This window comes from Dermacentor variabilis, chromosome 4 (assembly GCF_050947875.1).
Source record: "Dermacentor variabilis isolate Ectoservices chromosome 4, ASM5094787v1, whole genome shotgun sequence".
NCBI lineage: Eukaryota > Metazoa > Arthropoda > Arachnida > Ixodida > Ixodidae > Dermacentor > Dermacentor variabilis.
The window spans coordinates 203,280,279-203,302,414 of NC_134571.1; the positions used below are offsets into that span (position 1 = coordinate 203,280,279).

General features: G+C 45.2%; 1 protein-coding gene across 1 annotated transcript in view; it reads right to left on the bottom strand.

Annotated features, from left to right (window-relative positions):
* Positions 1–16,144, bottom strand: part of LOC142580058 (uncharacterized) — a 78,401-nt gene extending 62,257 nt beyond the window's left edge. Inside the window, exons 1-2 of the mRNA XM_075690824.1 lie at positions 16,123–16,144; positions 15,681–15,724 (exon numbers count right to left, since the gene is read on the bottom strand). Of these exons, the coding sequence (XP_075546939.1) occupies positions 15,681–15,724; positions 16,123–16,129 (51 nt within the window). The 5' untranslated portion in view covers positions 16,130–16,144. The remainder of the gene's footprint in view (positions 1–15,680; positions 15,725–16,122) is intronic.
* Between the last annotated feature and the right edge of the window lie 5,992 nt (positions 16,145–22,136).

A 22,136-nucleotide genomic window follows, 5' to 3' on the forward strand; every position in this document is an offset into this window, starting at 1 on the left:
TACGCCGACGTGCAACCTTTTCCCGGCACTTTCCCGGCACTTATTTTAGTCGGCAGTCGAACAAGCCACCAGCCGAGCGCCCGGTCCTTACACGTCGTTCACCTTCCCCGCGTCACCGTTCGTTGTCCACCATGCGTCGGCGCCCTTCACCCACGCAAGGGGAAAACTAAGCGCCGCAGTTCAGGAGGTAGGAACTGCGTCACCATCGATCTGTACAAATCCTCCATTGTTGCCTTCGAACGATGTCGACCTTACTGTTGACGACGTACCTACCTTTGCGCTAATTCATACTGTAGCAGCCGTGTCTGTCCTAAACGAACGCCTCTCTCGCGCCTTACGAAAAGTTACGACGCCACTTTCTGGGTTGTCCCTTCGCACATCAAGCCCCCAGCCAGTTCAGCCTTCAGCAGCATGCACAGCTAGAGTTGTTATTCAGGGCGTTCTCTATATTGTGGAGTTTGTAGTTCTGCAGTCCTGCTCTCACGACGCATACTTGGATGGGACTTTCTTTCGCGAAATAACGCCGTCATCAATTCTGCACGTGCTGAAGCCTCTGTGTGACGTGCCCCTCGTCTGCGCCCGTTCTCTTCCCGCTAAGCTAGTCCTTCGGGAAGACATCGCCATACCGCCGTACTCGTCTGCCGTTATTCCCGTCTTCTGTGGCGCTGTCTCTGAAGGCACTGTCCTCCTCACTCCTACGGAAGTCTTCATAACCCGCAAAGATGCTCCCCTCCCTTTCACCACGCTTGACATTTCAGCCGGTCTCAGCGCCATCGTTGTCTGCAATCCGCTTCCTGCAGCCCTGACGGCTCTTTTCGCCGAAGCACTTGGCCATGTTCAGCCTCTTGATCACATGTTTATAATCGACGTGCCGGATGCTTCGCATGCAGTGCTCACTGACTTCTGTGCACTTTCCACTTCTGCTCCGCCATCCCCTGACTTATTCACACCTTTCATTGCCGATGACCTTACTTCCGAGCAGCGCTCCCAGCTTCTTCACCTATTTGCCCAGTTCCGTTCTTCTTTTGATGTCGCTCAGCCTACTCTGGGTCGCACGTCGACCGTCAGCCACCACATCGACACTGGCTCCAACGCGCCATTGCGGCAGTGCCCGTACCGCGTATCCGCCAAGGAGCGTCAGGTGATCAGTGAGCACGTGGACGACATGCTTCAGCACGGTGTCATTCGACCTTCCTATAGCCCGTGGGCATGCATCACCGGTGGTTCTCGTAAAAAAAATATGGTTCTATTCGGTTCTGCGTCGATTATCGCCGTCTTAGTAAGATAACGCGAAAAGACGTCTACCCTCTACCGGGCATTCACGATGCTCTGGACAGCTTGCAAGGCGCTGAATTTTTTTCTTCGTTGGATTTACGGTCGGGCTACTGGCAGGTCCCGATGTCAACAGTTGATCGCCCTAAAACTGCATTCATTACTCCAGATTGTTTTTACAAATTTAGAGTGATGCCATTTGGCCTATGCAATGCGCCTGCTACGTTTGAACGAATGATGGACAATATCTTGCGCGGTCTAAAATGGAGCACGTGTTTATGCTACCTCGACGACATCGGTGCGTGCGCCCCTGATTTCAGCACGCATCTTCTTCGCCTTAGGCAAGTGTTGACGTCCTTGACTAACGCAGGCCTGCAACTGCACCTGAAAAAGTGCCAGTTCGCCACACGCAAGCTCATGATTCTAGGTCGCGTCGTATCACAAGACGGCATTTGCCCCGGCCCATCAAAACTTCGCCCTGTTACAGAGTTTCCTAAACCTAAGACACTCAAAGAACTCTGCACCTTCATTGGCCTTTGTTCCTACTTCAGACGCTTTGTTCGCAATTTTGCCTCAATTATATCACCTCTGACACAACTCTTAAGTGGCGCCAACGACCTATCCTCCTGGTCTCCTGCATGCGACACCGCGTTCGTGCCCTTACGCCGTCTCCTGACGTCTCCGCCTATACTGCGACACTACGACCCCACCGCCTCAACTCAAGTGCATACCGATGCCAGTGGTATTGGCCTTGGCGCTGTCCTTGCGCAGCGCAAGCCTGGCTACTCCGAGTACGTCGTTGCTTACGCCAGTCGTGCGCTGACCAAAGCGGAACGCAATTACAGCGTCACAGAAAAAGAATGCTTGGCCATCATTTGGGCACTCGGGAAGTTTCGCCCTTATTTATATGGCAGGCATTTCCATGTCGTTACTGACCATCACGCCCTTTGTTGGTTATCATTAAACGACCCGTCTGGACGCCTTGCCCGCTGGGCTCTGCGCATTCAAGAATACGAGACACACGTCATCTACCGCTCAGGTCGCAAGCACACTGACGCTGACGCTCGGTCCGCTCTCCGCTGCCAGCCGACACGGCCTCCCTTTCCACCATTAAGGCGGTATTCTCGGTCGACATCGACACCTGCGCATCGGAACAGCGCAAGGATCCTTGGGTGGCCTTTCTTCTGGATCTCCATTCTGGCTCGCCTGCATCTCCCATCTCCCGCTCCCTGCGTCGCCAGGATGCCCATTTTGCTGTCCGGGATAACCTCTTGTATCGACGCAACTACCAGCCCGATGGTCGCAAGTGGCTCCTGGTTATCCCTAAGACTTTGCGTTCCGACATATGCGCGTCTTTCCATACTGACCCACAATGTGCACACGCAGGCGTTTTGAAGACGTATGAGCGCATGCGGCAACGTTACTACTGGTGAGGAATGTTTACTTTTGTCCAGAACTTTGTCCGCTCGTGCGCACAATGCCAACGCCGCAAATCTCCGCCTCATCCGGCTCACGGTTTATTACAGCCGCTTCCGTGCCCTGCTCGGGCCTTCGACCGTGTGGGAATTGACCTGTACGGGCCGCTACCACTAACACCCGCTGGCAAACGTTCGATTATTGTCGCAGTTGATCGCCTTACACACTATGCAGAAACCGCTGCTCTACCTGCAGCGACCGCCAGTGACGTTGCATCCTTTCTGCTCCATCGCTTCATTCTTCGTCATGGCCCACCTCGGGAGCTGCTGAGTGATAAAGGCCGTGTGTTTTTGTCGCAGGTGGTTGAAGCTCTGCTTGTTCAATGCCGCATAGTTCACCGGACCACCACGGCGCACCATCCACAAACTAACGGGCTTACAGAGCGTTTCAATCGCAGCCTTGGTGATAGGCTCACCATGTACGTTTCATCGGAGCATACAAACTGGGACATGATCCTCCCATTTGTCACGTACGCATATAATACGGCTACACAAAGTACTACAGGATTTTCTCCATACTTTCTTCTCTGCGGTCGCGATCCTTCCCATACCATCAATACGGTTTAGCCTTATACACCAGACACGTCAGAGTGTGCTCCCGTTGCAGCCGTCGCCCGATACACCGAGGAATGCCGTCAATTAGCCGGAAAGTTCACCTCCGCCGACCAACAAGGACAAAAAGCCAATCGTGATGGCAACGCTGCTAATCCGAACTTCGCTACCGGCACACTTGTTTTATTGTCCGTGCCTTCTACCACGCTTAGACTTTCGACAAAGCTTCTCTCGCAGTATGATGGACCATATCGCATCGTCGAACGCACCTCTCCGGTCAACTATGTCATAGAGCAGCTTACACCGACATCCGAAAAGCGCCGCCGTGGACGGGATGTTGTTCACTTTCACCGCCTGAAACACTTCTTTGACCCGCTCGTCTCCACGTCGTAAGTCGCCAGGATGGCTTCGCTTTTGCACTCTGGGTAATTGTAATGAAGAAGAAGAGCACAAGGACAAGGCCAGCCAGACCGTCTGTTCCGTGCCTGCAGTGCAACCACTGGGCCAGCCGGATCGCCATTGCTTAGCACAAGCGTGAGCCGTTCGGGCAACCAGCTGTTCCTGCTCTGCGTGACTTGACTTCTCGATTACGAACAGACGCTACCGACTGAACTGTTCAATACACCCCATTACACTTGCATTGAAAGCCGCAGTCTCTGGCCGTCACTTCCAGAACAATGCTGAGGCGGGGTAGGCTGCGCGACAATACGTCGTTTCGCAGGGTACCGAGTTTTACCACAGTGGTTTTATCAAACTGATTGCAGGCTACGACAAAAGTGAAGTCATTCATTCGATCAGTAATTCATTAAGGGATCGCGTAATTATTAAAAGAGACATCCGATTGTCTATTATAATAAACAGAAAGTGCATTATTGCAACAAAAAGTGCATTAGTATAAGCAAGAATAAATAAACTCCGTGGAAGGCGGCAAAGTCTTTGGTGGAGTGATGCAATTTCGGCCAAGTTCCAATGAAATATAAGTGAGAAAACTGTCGAATTGCGATGATCGCAATAGTGTTGGTACAGAAATGTTATGTGTGATAAGAGTTGTGTAATTAGTCCCAATCAAAAATTGCGCCCAACAGCAAAGCATACGTGAATATTCTACAATGTAACGATGCCAAGGAAGAATTAGTACTTCTTTACCATTTCTCAAAGATGACGCGGCCAAGTTACAAAATAGGTGTGAAAGTTGAAGACAAACAGTTGCAAATGCCCGGTGATACGGGCGCGGCTGCTACAATAGATTTGGAAAGAGGGTATACAGTTCTGTCTCGTGGCAACCAGAATGTCATCACACACATACGTAGTAGACCAGCTATCGTAGAAAGGGCGATGTGATATAATGGTTGTTTAAGGAAGTCAAAGCGTGAAACTGTAGCAGCACAAGATAACGAGCCAAGCTATCAACACCTCTAGAGCGTAAGTGGCTTGAAGACCTTCAGCTGAAGCGGCGACAGCTTGTCCAAATGTCTGACGAAAACTGCATACATGCACCCTGTTCAATGATTAGTGTTTTACAGCACGCTGCGCACAAAACGCAATTCGAAGGTGAAAATGATGGAGGAAGCTAATCCAGTCTTCAGTCGCACAAGGCCAGTTTCGTTCGCGCTGGGAGGAACGGTAGAGAGACAACTGGGTGAAAATATTCAGGCAGTGGTATGATTCAGCAAGATTGTAAAGGTGGTTGTAAAACACCACTTGTACTTCTTGAGTATACAGGAGGTTGAGTACATGTTGAGTTTATAAAGTTAATACAAAGACAGTGTTGAATGCGAGGCACTAACTTTTACTAAGGAATAGAGATTTCCATTCAACCCTGGCAGATGGCATCATTTTTCGCATGCTTCACCTATCTGCTGCTTGCTAGACAGTGCTGCTTGCTCCAGAAGCCAGACTGTTTTTACCAGAAGCTTTCAAACTCGGGGCTATAATATTTAACACCGTCCGTACATCGTGGCAAGCTCTCCTACCATTTTTCAATCAATGATAAATACAGTGCTGAAAGACCTTCCTCGAGATGTATACTAGCGCCATTTGGCAACTTGTGAAAGCGAATGGTACCAAAAAGCACTAGAGATTGTGTTAGAGTCATTTCAATGTTGTAAAAATAAGTTAAATGAGGAAATGTGCCCCTTTTTCAAAGCTCAGTGACGTACTTTATTCTTAAAATAACACTAACAGCGTCTATCTCACTCGCGCCAAAATGAGGGCAATTCGGAAGCCTTCGAACGAATTCCTGTTTTACAGCGAAGCTGGCTATGGTTAGCACCCCGGGATTTCTTCGTCGCGTAGAGTCGACAGGAAACTATGATCATCAGTGACTTATACCCCAAAACGCAATGGCTGGTGCCGCCGTAAGGGACAGGCTACAAATACTCTGCAAAGGGAAACGAACGGTGCATACCTTTCTTGGAACCACTCATACAACATACAGAACAGCATACGTTTCGATAAGCATGCGTTTCAACAAAGAAAAAGCTAAAAAAACCCGCATTCCCAGTCACATAATTTATAACAACACGCTGCAGCGCCTAAATGCAATGCGAAGCACGTAGCGCTCCCCGCATACGTTTCCCGGTAAATATTACTGCTGCGCAAGCGGTCGTGGCGACTGCAGCTTGCGGACAGTGGCTTCACTAGCCTTTCGTATACAACATGAGCAGACTATCAACTGATTTCAGTTTTGTTGCAACACCGCTATGTACTGAGGCGTGCTTTCAAAATTTACCATTACTTCTATTACTGTCATTACTATAAAGCCATAAAGTATGCACCCATCAGCAGTTGTAGTGGTGGTTTTCAACAGTTTCGCTGGACATCCACGTTCGCAGGGCCGGGATGGCGAGTCCATTGCGTATCTCGAGTGTCCAAGCTTCGTTTAATGCATTTTTTAAAATATTCTACCCACAGTGAGAAAGTCACGTTACAAGCTTCTTCAGAAGGATAAAAATGGCAATGCAAAGGAATGTAGGTATGCTTTCAGCAACACACGGACAAAAAAAATCCTTCTCAAGAGCGGCCACGTGTAGACCTTGTACAATGTCATTAGGCCCATCGGCATGCCCTGCTCACAGTATGGCTTTTGGGAGCTTTAATATCTGCGAGGCAGTAAACTGCAGCCAATTATATACCTGTAGCTTGTGCCTCTCAAATACGTAACTGTTGCGGAGACGAAGTATCTGCAATGTGACCGTGAAACTTCTTTTTTCGGAGAAGGGGAAAGAAATATCATTGCCACTTTTACGCAAGTAATTTACACTTCACTCCGACCACCTGCTATTCCTGTGGATTCTAGGCTTGGAAAAGCCAACGCGTATTTAGCCCCAGCACGAATGGAACCTTGGGCGATGCGGCTTGCTAGGTGCCGTTATGGACTTTTCTACTGCGGAGACAGGAATCGAAAGTAGCTGGCGCAATGTAAAGTTTGCCGCGAGTTAGCAAGGTAACAGATGTAACTGAATAATGTCAGTGAATGTTCCCTAAACAGTAATTAAGCCCGACGCCAAATGCTATTTATGTTGTCAAGTCCACAAGGAAAAAACGACTAAGCTTCGTTCTTGCACCTGAATTCATATTGAGCAGTTGGCCAAGCCAATACTTCAAATAATTAGCACTCCGGTATAAGATAATGGCATTACACCAGCAAGGCCCGAGTTTAGTGTTGAACTTGCTTTGAAAACAACGCCCTGGCACCACGTTCATGTAGGCGCTAGCCAGAAGATCTGCTTGCTCGTTTCAGATTGATCATGCTATGGAGATTTATGTTCGAACGTGGAACATCTGTGAAAGGTGTACAAACCGCAACCAAAAATTACAATCTGTTTCTTGTGTTGGTTTATTTTTATTTTCATTCTAAATAAGACGCATTTCTAGCGTATGTTATCAGAGTTAACCACAAAGACTATAAAAAAAACTCGGGAATATGTATTTCGTCTTATTATTTTTTTTGTGTGTGTACGGATCGCCTGAAATAATAGCAAGCGGCGATAATGTCTCGCAATTTTTATGCCCAGAGTTTTCGACTTTCCTAATGAACAATTGTGTATAAGGCCATCATCGTACAACCATCGTACACACCGAGTCTAATGGCGCTGCTCCGCGCATCGTACTGACTATGAAGCGACCACATTTAAAACAATGAGTTGAAATCAATGTAAGACGCTGGCAATGTTTGCTAAAACAGTGCATGGGTAGTCTTCCTTTTATTTTTATTTCTCGCCTACAGAGATTCAGCCGCCGTTGTAGGTCATTGAGTACACGGCGTTTAGCAGCTGAGCGTGATTTCGCTGGTTGGAACCCAACAGCTGCAGCCGCATTCTGGTGGGAGCGGAGTGCAAAAAACGCTCGTGTACCATACTTTGGGTGCACCTGAAAGAGCCCCAGGTTGTCAAGTAGAATATGGAGCCCTCTATTACGGTGTCTCTCATAACTCATCTGGCCTTTTCGGGACGATAAACCCGACAACCATTTTTTTTTCAAGGCACCTAGAAGCGGGAACAGAGCGCTCGGCAGGGCAGTTGATTCCATAACGCGAACCATGTACGACGAAGCTCTCTTCGCTCAAACCCAACTTTGTCACGGGAATGCTATAAAAAAGAAAAAAAGAAAAAGAAAAATATAATGTGTCACATGGTGCTCAGCTTGTGCTTCCTGAGGCTGATCATGTGCACATAATGACAAGGCGCACAGTCGCACAGAATAGATTCATGTGGTTTATTTAAAATGGCACGCTTCATTTACGATGGCTATACTGAAGGTGATGTTGCATTTGTTTTATTTACTTACTGCAATCAATGATTACACATGGCAATTTTTATTCTGACTAGAACATTTATTGCAGAAGAGTCATGCGGGAACGCGATAATGAGATGCGGCTGCACTCGTACGAATCGTGCGCCCCAAGTCAGAACGATATGGTGGTTCTTCTGCTGATGTTTCGCAAGCATTCCCCCTCACTTCGTTGGCTCGCTAATTTATCAGAAATGAAAGTCAGTTATTTAGTAACAATGCATTGCGAGGAGCTCCAATAAAAAGAAATAAACGCGAATAAGCACCCAATGCGCGTTGTAGTACTTCGCTTTATTTGGCTTTGGTGTCGCTGTTTGCAGTAAACAAAATGCAATGGAAGCAAAAAGGTAGGGAGACCGCAAAGAACGGAGGCGTACAAAAACAATGTTCCCAATAGTGGTTCGGCAAGCTTGATGTTGGTAATTCTTCGTGCTTTTTTTTTTTTTTTTGAAGATACGTAGGACATTAGCCAAACGAGAACAAGAGCTTGGTGGCGAAACCCACTACCCTCTTTCAAAGGGGCGCTCATAGAATCCATCAATACAACTATCCATCCATCGAAGACCTATATGCCCCGCAAAATAATCTTCAAGATGATCTATATAAAGTAGATTAGCTACTGGGCTATATATATATATATACATATATACACTGTAACTGCATATTGGTTTTAATATAAGTACTGGTAGGATTATGGGAGATTGGGGATGTCGTGCACGCGGGTTCTTTAAGACGGCAGCAGGCCGCGCCACGCTCCTTCATGTAAGATGGTCGAAGACACACTCACTCCATTGACACGCAACAGAGGTCTTGCAGCATGCATGTAATGTATAAACCATACATTCCGTCTTAACGACAAGTCTTGATCTCTAAAACAACAATCCCTTGTCGGTGTAGGCCCTCTCATGCGCCTCTCATCACAACACGTTGTCATGACGATAGGACAGTCATGCCTTCCTAGCTTGTGGACATGCGCCTAACATCAGTTTGTTTAAGGCGACTTAATGTTCTCTATCACAGCCATGACGAGTGCTTCGATTCAGCGGGCTCTACCAATGCTGCAATTTTTCGAGTTGCAATAAATCTCAAAAAAAAAAAGAAATTGTAATACCTGGCTACCCCCGTAAGTCCGCCCTATGTTTCTTCGTTCTGCGACTCGCGGCCAGACTGTTTTCAAAACACCTTCGAGAGCCAGATCATACCTTTATTTACTTATTTATTTAATTTAGAACTTTTATTTCGCCTGCATCAAAAGCGTCTATAAATAAGTTGAAATGTGATCACAACGTGATTGTTATCGGTGATGCAGCTATTTCAGCTCTCCATGATGATCACCATGCCAAACCAGGGGAGACAGTACCACCTGGCGAAGAAAATATGCAAGTCATGTAAGAAAAATAATAAGCTCACAGATGTGCACTCTGAAATGAATATATATTCAGCACTTCAAGTTACTTGAAGTGCGCTCGCAAAACAGTAAACAAGATAGGCATTCTGCGACGCGCTGTTCTGTGGTCGCTTTGTCGAGATCGGGGCGTATACAGAAACCAAAACATGTCGCATGTTTCTAAGTGCGGGATATGCCTATAATACCCAGGGGTGGTAAAATTTTCGACGCGCATTGCGCAAGTAGTCTGGCCGCGCACGCAACCTAGCGCACGCCACAACGCGATTCTAAGGTCGGTGCAGAGCCTGCGGCCAAATGGCGCAGTGCCCACGATCACAACCGCTCGGCATTTGGGCTCGCAGCTTCTTCGGACGGCTGCTCGTCCATTCAGGTTTCCGCTGCTCGCAAAGCGAGAACTTTCCCTGCGGCAGTTGTTTTTACCGCGATTTGGCTCCAAGCTGAACGCTTAGCGACATCTGTCGCCAAAAACATGAGAGGTGAGTCGGCAGACGAGCTTCGAATATGGCCGCAAGGTGGCTCTTCTGAAGCTCTGGCCTTCGGGCGCCTCGGTGTCGATGGGGAAGATCGAAGTGCATTAATCGTGCGGAAAAGAACGCCTAGTGGTTACGGTAGTGTCTGAGTAAAGCGACTGTTAGTGGTGAACTAATGCGTTCTGTTCTCTTCCACATGTTGTCTTCCAAAAGCATTGAAAACATGAATAACGGTTGATTTCACTCAGCGCTCAAAACAGGCTGGATTTAGAATTTTACATCCGGATTTAGAATTTTACATTTTACGAATACAGATTATATTCGTCTCACACAAGACTATCGAACCCTTCGAAACAACTTATTTGGTTAGGTATGCATACGGATCATAAAACTCTGGTCTAGTTAATAAAGGTAAAAGGCAGGCATGATAGCGTTGCGTAGTCAATACCAAAGGGAATTATCTGATTTTAAATACCATGGAGGATGCTAAAGCTACTGCAATGATTTGGTAGTCCGAGAATATTGGTTGCAAATTATTGCATACTAAGGAACGTAATCGACTGCGCGATGATAGAGGATGTCGCAGCGACCATCTATTTCAACATATCTGCGCCTCTGAACGAATGGAGCAAAATAATGAATAAACTATGTACCACATAACTTGAACTTTGTGGCTGAACACTAAAGTAATCTATGTATCGGGCCAAGATGACAAAAGACAGATCTGGTGGGAACGGGGGAAGATGAAGAAGAAGAATAAAGAGATCGTGCTTCGGTTCTCTGCCGGCTTGTCGTGGAATGTTGCAATGTACAACCTACGTAATGGTGTGGAAAAAACAGTTTTTAATTGGTAGTCAGTCTTTTAGAGGAGTGCAGGACGTGTATCTAGGCTGACTAGTCTTGGTACCCAGATTAAGAGGTCATGGGCAGATTAATGAAGGTGGCTTAAAATCTACCTACTAGGCAGTTGCACGTCATGAACAGCAACTTCCCGATAGCGTTAAAGAAGAAATTATAAAATTAGTGCATATTTGATACTGACATAGATGACAGATACGGCTGAGATACCCTTTACATATTTGTATAAAGGATATTGGAACAAAGGAAAACACAATTTTCCCGCTAGTTGCACCTGAAACCTAGGTCGCCATATGACATGTCCAGGACCTGATGACGCTATGGCAACAATTCTCTCCTAGCCTGCTCTCTTGGACACATTGTACATGAATATGATGCCGACCCATGGGAATGGGAATGAAAGTAATGTGAGCCCTCATAAAAGGATAATGATCAGTGAAGGTTGGACTGGAAATAATTATTGTGATTTCCCCAAGGAAGTGGAGACTAAAGTGTAATAAAAGATAAATTTGCGACTGTTGCATCCGCACACACACCACCCACAAAACTCTACCAATAGGTGATGGTAGCATGCCTCTTATCACTGGCGGCGTAACATAGGAAGAGTAAAGAATATACGTAACGTTCCTTATGCGGCATAAGATGCTCAGTGTTAAGTGGTTTGCCAGCAGAAACCAAAATTCTTCGGGAATGCAATAGTGGTAAGAAAAAAAGTAGAAGAAAAAAATACAGGGCAAAAGCCATTCACGCGTTTCAAAAAATTACTACAGAGGTTGATTGCACTGTATGGGCAGATCAGTCTGTTTTGCCTAGAAAAAAGAAATTCAAATTCACTGCTTCGCATAGTGTTTGGAAACTTCCAGAAAGACTTCCCTACGCCGTTATATGCGCAATTAATCGCCTGAACCGGTAGATTAAAGTCACCCCCCCCCCAGACATGGGTCATATAAATTTGACATTTCAGCCTTTGAAATAACGACTATGGTCGGAAACCTAAACTGAAGACATCAAGGGCATAGCGTTAAAAACTAATATGCATCACTTATAAATAATAACTGATTTATATATACATTAGTTTTTCACACTATGCCCCCTGTATGGCGTGTGGAAGCTTAGACTCAGCGTCTAAGCTACCGCTGAACCAAAAATACAAGAATTATGTCTTCGATGGTGGGATTTGAAACAGTACAGCCCCCCCCCCCCCCCCCCCGCGCAGTAGCTCGACGTTCTACTCATTAGGGCACGCATGGTAATAGACATATATAGATAGACGCATGGTAATAGTGGGCTCTCTGTGACGGCCAGCTTGTCAGGGTCAGGTTCAGGTAGAGTGGTCTCCACGGTAGTTACCGCTACCACGGAGGGCAGCGGTTGTCACCTTGAAGTGAGCTCCTTTGTTTGAGCGTCACAGTCTATGTCGGGCCCCATCGTCATGTGGGCTGGGGCTGATGAAGGGGCTCCTTTGTGGGAAGCATCCAGGGAATGCTCATCGCCGTTTTGAGACGTGGCCTTCTAGAATATTTTCACTTGCGTGAATCGTTTGGTGCGGGCCCGTGGCATCTCTATCGGGTAGAGGGGATGTTTAGTTTTACAGAAAACGTTATAAAGCATGGTCTACGCCAACCTACGCATGAATAAGGCTTTACTTCACCGCTAATACAGATTCAAAACGAGTGTTGATAATAAATTTGTTATGCTGCAACACAGCTACAAGTTATCAATTTTTTCACCCATGTCGAAACATTTGGAACATCTTGGGGGTGCGCTAGAGTTTCTCGAGGTAGTAGGAGAATTAGATGAAGAAGGCAGCGGGAAATGAAGAATCAGCGCTAACCTCAACCTTATCTAAGGATCTAAGTTTCTCTCATCGTTCATTCGTGACACCTAGCGCTTTGAAGAAAAATGGGACCCTTCGTAGCCTCCTAAATTGGCCCAGTTTACACGTTCACTACTTTCGGGAATGGCCCAGGCCATCGGCAGAAAGGACGCGATGCCCGGTGTAGCGTGTTGTGTAAGATTGCTATAGACATCAAAAGCAAGACACATGTTTGCTACGATCGGGATTGCTACGAAGTTCACGAATGGCTGAACGCTTCGCTGGATGGCTGCCCTAGACTTCGAGGGCACCTGTGACTGTGACCCGCACAAAACGGTGGCGCTGCGACTAGAGAAGAAAATAAAACACAGAGACAACAGCCATGCGGTTAAAAAGCTATATAAGGTTGGCCTTCTTTAGTAATAATCTTCATTGTTTTCTGCGCAATTAATCAAATTGCGTCGACTTTTCAGATATTTATCTACCCAAGCGGCATGAGTTCCGAGAAAATCCATAGTCTATTGGCTGAATAAGCTAATTACACAATTTGCATTCCAAATTATAGGCCTTACATGGTACACTTCATTTTAGAAAGTTGTATAGAATTGTCGTAAAAAGCTAGCTACGTGTTTCTCGGTTTCGAAAAAGACATGTCTATCGAAATGATTGCCTTTATATTATTCGTTCTTTTGACCTAAGATTCGTGCAGTACCGCGAATCTAGGCTCTACTGCGTGCGTAATGAGTAGAACGAAAGGAATAATTTAACGGCAACAAATTTCATGAACACAAAGCCATTCTTTTATGGCAGTTATTTTCAACTTTACGATATTAACATGTGCCATAGAGTTTAAAATAAGATCTTTAATTGATATGTTGGGTTTATTTTTATTTAGTAACATTCGTAAGATTTGCGTTCAGAAAAGGTCCCCCTGGGCAGGAAAATGATATGCAGAGCGCATTTCTTAGTACCTTTATTCAAGTGTTCAAACTTAAATAAACGGTGCGTATAGCATATGTCTAATACGCTGTCACTAACGGAACAAGTAAAAGCGGTCTCACCAGAGAGGCATCGGCTAACTAGAAAACACCAGATCCAATGATGTCTGTCGATTTCACAAATCGAAGTGAGTGACAGATAATTTTTTGTTGTACACTTATTGACACGTACCGCGTTGTTGGTAAATAAATCCCTGTAAGCATGCTGCGTAGAGAAACTGCGTAAGTTATTGTAGATAATATACTCCGTAATTAACTGGTCGTATACTCTGTGGGCTCATGCAACCTCTAAGCGATTTCTCTCTTGTGTTCTTTCTTTTCCTGTATGCAGTCACAGCACATGATGAGCTCCCGCTGCTGACGCTGGGGTGCAGAACACTTTCGGCACTTTCCGAACCTGTGAAATGACAGCTGATTTGTTTTTTGATAGCACACGTATTCGCCGTCGACCACTTCTCTAAATTTCACTAGTTGTGCCCGTCACGTTTAAAGTGTGCGACGCGCCTCCAACGTAGGTTCGCGGTGCTTAGAGACACGTGCTCGTCCGAAACGTTCCTCTCATATGTTATCCCCGTATTCTCAAATGATCCTCGACTCGAGGCTGTTCCTGGACACCAACGACTTGAGCCCAGCACCGCCGCATGACGGAAGAATACGCTGCGCTCCTCAAGAATTGCCGTGGAGCGTCAAGGAAGAGCACTGACCGCTTCTGTTGAAGGGCGGCACTGTGTGAAGGAATGTTCTATAATGTGGGTTCAGGCTTGTGCGCTAAACTGTGCACCAGAAGACCGCAATCCCTTCATGAAGTAACAGAGCGAGAAGTGTTCAGCATAGCCATGAATAACGGCATGTTAAAACACAAGTAAAAGTACAGTGTTTATATTTTTTATGCTTGCGTGATATTTAGGAGAGGCTGTTTCCTTTAAGTGACGCCGCTACTCTTTTTCACAAAGAATGGATACATGCGAAAAGTGAAATAACACGCCGACACTAAGCAAAAAAAAAAAAGATAGCTAGAATGAAAAATAACTTCAAGTCTGAGTGAGTCAGACCGGAAGCCCTGTGAAATCAATGCCCTGAATATACGCAGCTCACTACATTACGCCAGCTGACGTAAATGCATTAAAGGCAACACAAATTCAGAAAAAATCACCATTAATTCAGGCACAAGTGAGCACAAGATAACTACAATCAAACACACCCAGCTTGCTTTGTACGATACAATGTGATAAAGAACATGACAGTTTGTGTTAAAGTAAAGCACTCGCCGCTGTAGTGGCTGCGATGTTGTCCTGCTGAGGTCGCGGATCTCATTCCTGGCTGCAGTCGCCGCATTTCAAAGAGAGCGACGTGAAGGGAAGCTCCTGTGCGTACACGTTAAGTTAAACGTCCAATTCCCTGCAGAGTCGCACGTAGGCGAATATACGCCGGCTAACCATGCACTCCGCTTTTCGATAAAGGGCTTTCTCTCTCTTTTCACGGATGGACTAAATTTATCTGGAGCCCTGCACTATGGCGTCCCTTATGAGCCACTGCGCAGTTCGGGGTCCTTATAACCGACAGTGTTGTTAATTTAAGGTCGAAGTATACAGTTAACGCTCGAGAGACAGCGCTTAGAGCTCGCGGGCCTTCTACTTATACTGGAGCGCTAAGCCTTGGCCGAGTGCCCGTTCATGGTCCTCTACGCCGTATGGGGGGGGCTGGTGTAATGACCTTCCTCGCACGTGTGTTGTTGGAACTCAAACAAAAACATTAGTTGCGCAACGTGTGAGCACCTGGCGACCTACGAGTTGCAATCTCTGAAGCGTCCTTTCATTTATAGATGCTGCGTTTCGATGTTCATGGACGCTATAATTTATCCTTGCAACATGTAAAGGTAATGGAGAACATCGGGTGCATTCGCCAGATACGGCGCTCGTGGAACGTGACGTGTTTCATTAAAGAGTGAAGTCTTTCAAAGTTGCACATTAAGTCTTTGTTTAAGTACAGCGCGTTGGAGGGAGGAGAAGTGATAAGGAAAAAAGTTTCGTTACAACTTACGTCCTCTCGGAACGACAAATCCTTGCATTCCAACTCAGTTGAATCTGTAAAAAGAAGGAAAATCATATAGTGTCGGCTCCGAGTCTCTTAATCGACCATTTTAGAAATACGTTTTCCCCAATATATCTTTTTGTTAGTCAACAGGCGTTTTTCAGGTTTCGCATCTTGACATTTTTAGCAGTCGTCGAGGATAGTGAGCAAAAGCAATTGGTCGCCAGTGAATCTCTTTCATAAATCGCTATATCCAGGGCTCGCACTAACTGCATGGTTTTGTTACGCGTCGTTATACTTATCCACGATTAAAACGCTTCCTGGAAGTGGCAGTACAAGGTCTCGTGAAGTTTGCGCAATGAAAGAAAAAATTGCGACAAAATGTCGCTTCTCTGTGACCCGGCCAATGTCAAGAGCACTGACATTTGTAAATATGGATAAATTTACGTACCGGTCATATTATTTACGCTTACCGCACTTGGTTAGGCGCTACGCAGCAGTGAAAGCAGATGAGTTTGCTAGAGGTGCGCCATTCAGATGGGTTGCGGCAGCTGGCTGGAACGGATTGACGGGGACGAAGAGCGTCGCGAGAGAAGTGCTGCACGCTGGGTACGTGGGTCGACGAGCATCTGGAGTTGAGACCCACGTTTTCGAATTCTTATCGTACAGCGGTCGGAATCATAGCAATCGTGGCTGGTGATGGATCGGTGGGCGTCGTGGAGGAGGATAGCGAATAGACGGCATCGAGCTGGCGGGGAATGACGCGAGCTGCGTAGTTGCATGGGATTAGCTGACGGAGATGGCCCTCAAAAGTCGGCGTCGCAGTGGGATTTGGCAGGCGCACGATGCGGTGCGTGATACCTAAGCTGTCAGCTTGTTCGAAGCCGCGACATTCCTTGATGATGGCGTCAATAGTAGAAACGTTGCCGAAGACCAGCCAGTTAAAGGCGTCGTCTGCGATACTCTTCAATATGTGTGCCACATTGCCCGTTTCAGACATCTATTCGTCAGCCTTGTGTCAACCTCTCCTTCAAAGAAGGCATCATTTTGCATTTGTTGCCTTCTTTTTTCTCGATCAGATAGGCTGTCATCGTTGCAACATGACGGTCGGTTATCAAGTGGAACGCACGTGAGAGGATCGTTCTTCACGAAAATGACAAAAATCACCGGACGTGCTTCACACAGTAAAAAGAAAGGACAATAAATATAGCTGGAAACACGGGAGTGATTGACGCTTACCTTGAACAGCAGGTAGAGAAGTAAAGGCTGAAGGGGCTCGTTATTAAGACAAGAGTCGTCCCCTGTTTAAAATTCCTAGCTACTCAGAACTTGTCGATAAGAATGCGCCGAGAGCGTCTTCAGCCACACGACGAGCCCAATATTGGAAATTTCTCCAGCATATTAAAATTACTGGCAGTTTGTGACCCAGTTCTGAAAGAACACCTCGCATACGTTAAAGATCGCCCTCCATCCACATGTTATCTATCACCTGTCCAAAACGAATTCATCCACATGATAACAACCACTTTATTCCAGTCCTTGCTGCGAAGAATCCGCGAAGTCCACTATTGCGGCGTTGTTTGACACGACTGCCGACCAGGCACACCGTGACCAAATGCGAGGCGTTCTGCGATACGTGGAAGTTGATTTCGAGAAGAACTCAGTTCATGCTAAAAATATCTTCCTCGCTTTTATCCAGAGTAGAAAGAGAGACGCTGAAAGCTTCGTTGAAGTTATAGTAAACTAGCCAGAGGAGGAAGGAAATGGATCCACAGGACTGCCGGTCACAGTGCTACGACAATGATGCTGTGAAAGTTGGTCTAAGAAGTGGTGTCAATCGAAGAACAGCTCAAAAAACAAAAACAATTTGGCAATCTTCGTAAATTGTGATAATCACTCGCTCAACTTGGTGGGAGTACATACTGCTTAGGCAGACACTATGATGATTACCTTTTCTTGGTCTACCGACGCACTTTACGTGTTGTTTTGTTCTCGCTCAACGCAGCGTTGGGAGAAACTAAAAGACGCCGTGCCCATTTTTGTCACGTGATAGACAGGGACCAGGTGGAGTGCAAGGGCCGAAACGGTGAAGCCCGTCGGCAGGTACTTTGAGGAGATACTTGAAGTACTCCACGGAACGACAAAACAAAACGAGCGAAACCACAAGTGATGCGACACTGTTGTGTACCAGTAAATGTTAGGATTTTTAACTTTGCTTGGATTTTGGAACAAAATACTAATTCGTAAAGATCGTGTCCGAAAAAGACTGGGAGATTTTAAAAGTGAACTTTCACAAGGCTGCCTTAGACATGAATGCTATGTACCATTACCTTCATGATTGTGCTGAATCACTGGTGAGCGAGGTGCTTGATGAAAGGCTTGGTCGTTGTGAAGAGTGGGACACCGATGTTGAAAGGCGTTCGAGACCGAAAAAGAAATGCCTGATGAAAAGTCGAATGGAAGCGGGTTGCTAACTAAGCAGTAAATGGAAAGGATCATGAAATCCACGCTCGACCGTCTTCATGTCCAAATCGACTAGAGGTTCGCACACCTGCAGGACATTGGTGGCAAGTTTGGCTTTCTCCTGGATTTTGGGCAAGCTGTGCTATGGCAACGACAAGAAGGAAATAATGACAAAGAGTTACAGTTTTGGAGAGTTTTACCGTTCTGACGTTGAAGCACAGGATCTCTATGAAGACATTTTAGATTGTAGACTGCTGGCTTTCAAGGTGGGTTGACCTGAAGATCTCCTCAAGTTTATTGTTCAATATAGAGATGAGAGCGGCTTCACCAAACTTCGCATCACTCAGATAATGCTAAACATAGCAGTTTCCATCGATGGCTGTAAGAGGTCCTTAAGCGAACTGAAGTTCATACTGTCGCATTGGCGGGTCTCAGTGGTGCCGGACAGACTTTGCGACCTTGCTCTGCTGCGTGTAGAGAAAGAAAAAACAGAAAAAATTGACTTTGATGATGTTATAGCTGGATTTGTTGCAGCCAAAGGAAGAGATGTTCTGCTGTAGTTATTATCGAGTGCCATAATGTATAGATTCCTTTTTGTATTTATTTGTTTTGTAAATGACCAAACGATCTAAAAAAGTGATTTTATTTACAGTATGTTCATGAGAAGTCACAAATGTCAGCACTGGCGTCACAAGACGCGGCGGCATAGCGATAGGGCATAGGGGCACCGTAGCGATAGGCTCCAGAATCGGTCAGACCACCCGGTGTGATTTAGCCTACACTAAAGTATGCGACAGGGGCATTTTTTGCATTCCGCCCCGTCGGAATGTAAAAATGACTACAAATACAACTTACAGGAATCATTCAAGTTTTCGCTTCTGAGGATTTACCGTTTAATGTACATCGTTCACTTTGGTCGTATTCCACCAAATGTGTAGTAGTGGCTGAGTGCTCGTTTTCTTCGTGGCGGCTTGCTACATAGGTAACGAAAAAAGTCTGGGCCTTTCGGTGATGCAAAAGGCTCAATAATTAAGTAGGAGTTTGCCTTTCAGTGCCTTAAGCTGTGGAGCATCAGGCACGTTAGCATCCTAACAAGGTTTAGCGACAGTTCTCCCTTGCTGAGCAATCTTTACATTTTATAAAAAGAAAGCGTCAGGCATGAGCTTCTCGATGCATAGTTAAACGAAGCAACATGTTTCTGCACCAGCTGTTTGCCACGTTTAGAAAAATGGGCTTCCCCCCTGCACTCATTGTCAACGTCACATATTAAGGTTAACGTGCGTATGCCAAGAGCTCAGTCTGTTTCAACAAGACAGCAATGAAAAGAGCATCAGTACTCTTGTACTGGGGCATATCCTTAGATCACTGTAACAGAAAAGCTAAACAGAGATACATTTAAACTTAAATGCGGAGATCGCTGCTGGTTTGTATATATCCTCTTATATTATGCATTGCGTGTGGAAGCGTATCGGATGGAAAGGCACTACCAGAAACGCATCGAAAAAAGAAATCCATCGAGTAACCAATAGGGAAACCAGAAAGCTCATCGTGTTATTTTTTGAGGATGACTGCCTTTAGCTCTGCAGCGATCTTTAATAATATTCAAATAAATACATTTCTTCACGCTCCACTAACCCTGCCAGGCATTTTATTCTGTCGCGTATTCTGCCTAGCTTCAGACATTGAAGTACTTGTTTTCTTTGAGCAACAGTTGCTTTCCTTGCTTGCTTGACAAACTCTAAAAACTTGTTTGTCCTCCCTCATAACAGCGAAACTTCGTTCTTACATAGCCCCACACGCCACGGATCACAGAATCACCTTGTATAGTCCTTAGGGCTGCTAAGCCCACGTTGAAACCGCAGCTCGTAACAGCCACGAGAAATTAAACTTAATATGTACAGTTCAACAGTCACGCAGAATTGTGATGGAAGATCCGGCAACGCATTTGACCAGCAGATCGATTATTGGTGCTCCCATAACGACGTCATCACTGTGTCGCACGGCTCACGCGTGGCCTCCACTTGACGCTGACGAAGTTGTACTCCTTTTGTATTTCCAGATTTAATTAGATGAAAATGATCGGCCTTTTTTTTTCGCCTTCTCAAGGAATTGGCAAAAAGCAGCTAGAAATTATCCGCTATGGATGTCACGCAGTACGTGTAACAAATAATTCTCGGTATGTTTCATATATAGGAAAAATATTCGAAAATTTTTCACAGCATAATTTTATATTTTTTAACTATTCTGCTGGACGTAACCTTAAGTTTATGCGTTGCATATCTGTGTGCGCTACTTTTCCTCTTTTTTAAAAGGAGTCCACGTGGAGAATGTACAACAATGTCTCTTGTGCATCCTTGGCGTCTCTAAAACTTATGGTTAGCCTGCGTTTATTTATTATAATGTTATCTTTTCTCATATTAAAGTAAAAGTGGGTAGCTATCACCCAATATAAAATATTTGGGCATGAACATCCTTTTATAGAATGCAAGAGAATGCAGCAACTCTGCTTGGTTAATCGAAAGTTATAGAAGATGGTAGTAGAGTTAATTTAAAAACTGCATGAGCTACTTTCCATCCAGACTATTTGCTTTACTATGTTAGTCCTGTGCAACACAAACAACTTCCGCATGTCGCTTTTGCGAAGAGATGTAAAATTAAATAACTGCATTGGGATATCGATGCCATTTGCAACTAATCAAACAAACACTGCATTTGCCAGCTCCCAATAGGTAGTGCAAATTACATGTAGTGTTCGGATTCATACAATAAATTGAATGGAATTGAACTCCTTTATTCATGAAAACAACTGGTACAATTGGCACACTGTCCAATACAATACTTTATCAAGTATCAATACTTTATCGATAGTATAGTATACAAATATGCACTACATTATCATTCATTGCCTTGTATACGGTAACCTTTAGATCAGACAGAACCAGCAATGGATACAACTGAGGACATTTATAATAAGATGTCACAGATGATATATGGAAGCAAATGCAACGCATCCATACCAGCATGTACTGGAGTGCCAGGGCACTTTAATAATTATCTCAGTATTCTATGATCAAATAAACACGATCTCATATTGATGAAGCACGTCAACGTGATTGACACAAACTTACAAAAATGAACAGTTATTATGAATTTTCACCAGGTTCCAAATACGCCCCTGTTGGTTCAGTATAAAGAGTGTTTCAGCGTATACTTTCAAAAATGTTTAAAGGCTGCCTATGGCAGATAGCATAATTGTAGTTCATGAGGTGACCTACCCGAAGTGGCGGACACTACTTGCACGATAACTTAAAATGCATAACTAAGCTAATTGACAAAAACTCACTAATTAAGCATTTAAATAATTACCATATGTCCGATACCGCAATTACAAATTATAACTCTGCATTTGACAAGGCGGATCCACTTAGAACGAAATCTCAGGTATTTTTTCCCGAACCTTGCGGAGAAATGCATTGCTTTCCAGTTACTTTCTTATGAAAACGTCGTGTATGCATTCAGGCACAAAAGTAATTGAAACTCCGAGGAATACATCTGCAAAGTTCGGGAATTTATATTTCGAAGCTTGTGCCCTCCTCAGAATTCATTTCAAGTGGATCCCCCTTGCGAACTCCACGGCTAATGCTAACAATGCACCTGTTCAGTTCCGACTTTAATTGTCAGTTAGCCGACAGTGCACCTGCCGTATATGATTTGGATCTTTCGTACTATGCGTACAGGGAAGAAGGTGCAGAATTTATACATCCGTATGGTAATATAATGGCTCCTTATCATCCACCATTTTTTAACTTTGGAGTTTTGTCAGTGCAAACAAGCAGACCCCCATTCAACCCTGCTCCAGACTTTGAATCAGTATGTGGTATCTGGGTAATCAAAACTGAGCTTGAAATAGAATACAATTATTCTCTGAATACCGCATAAAATATTTTTTATTTGAATATACTGCAGGCCCTTCACGGCCCATGCAGGAGTGGCACAGAAATG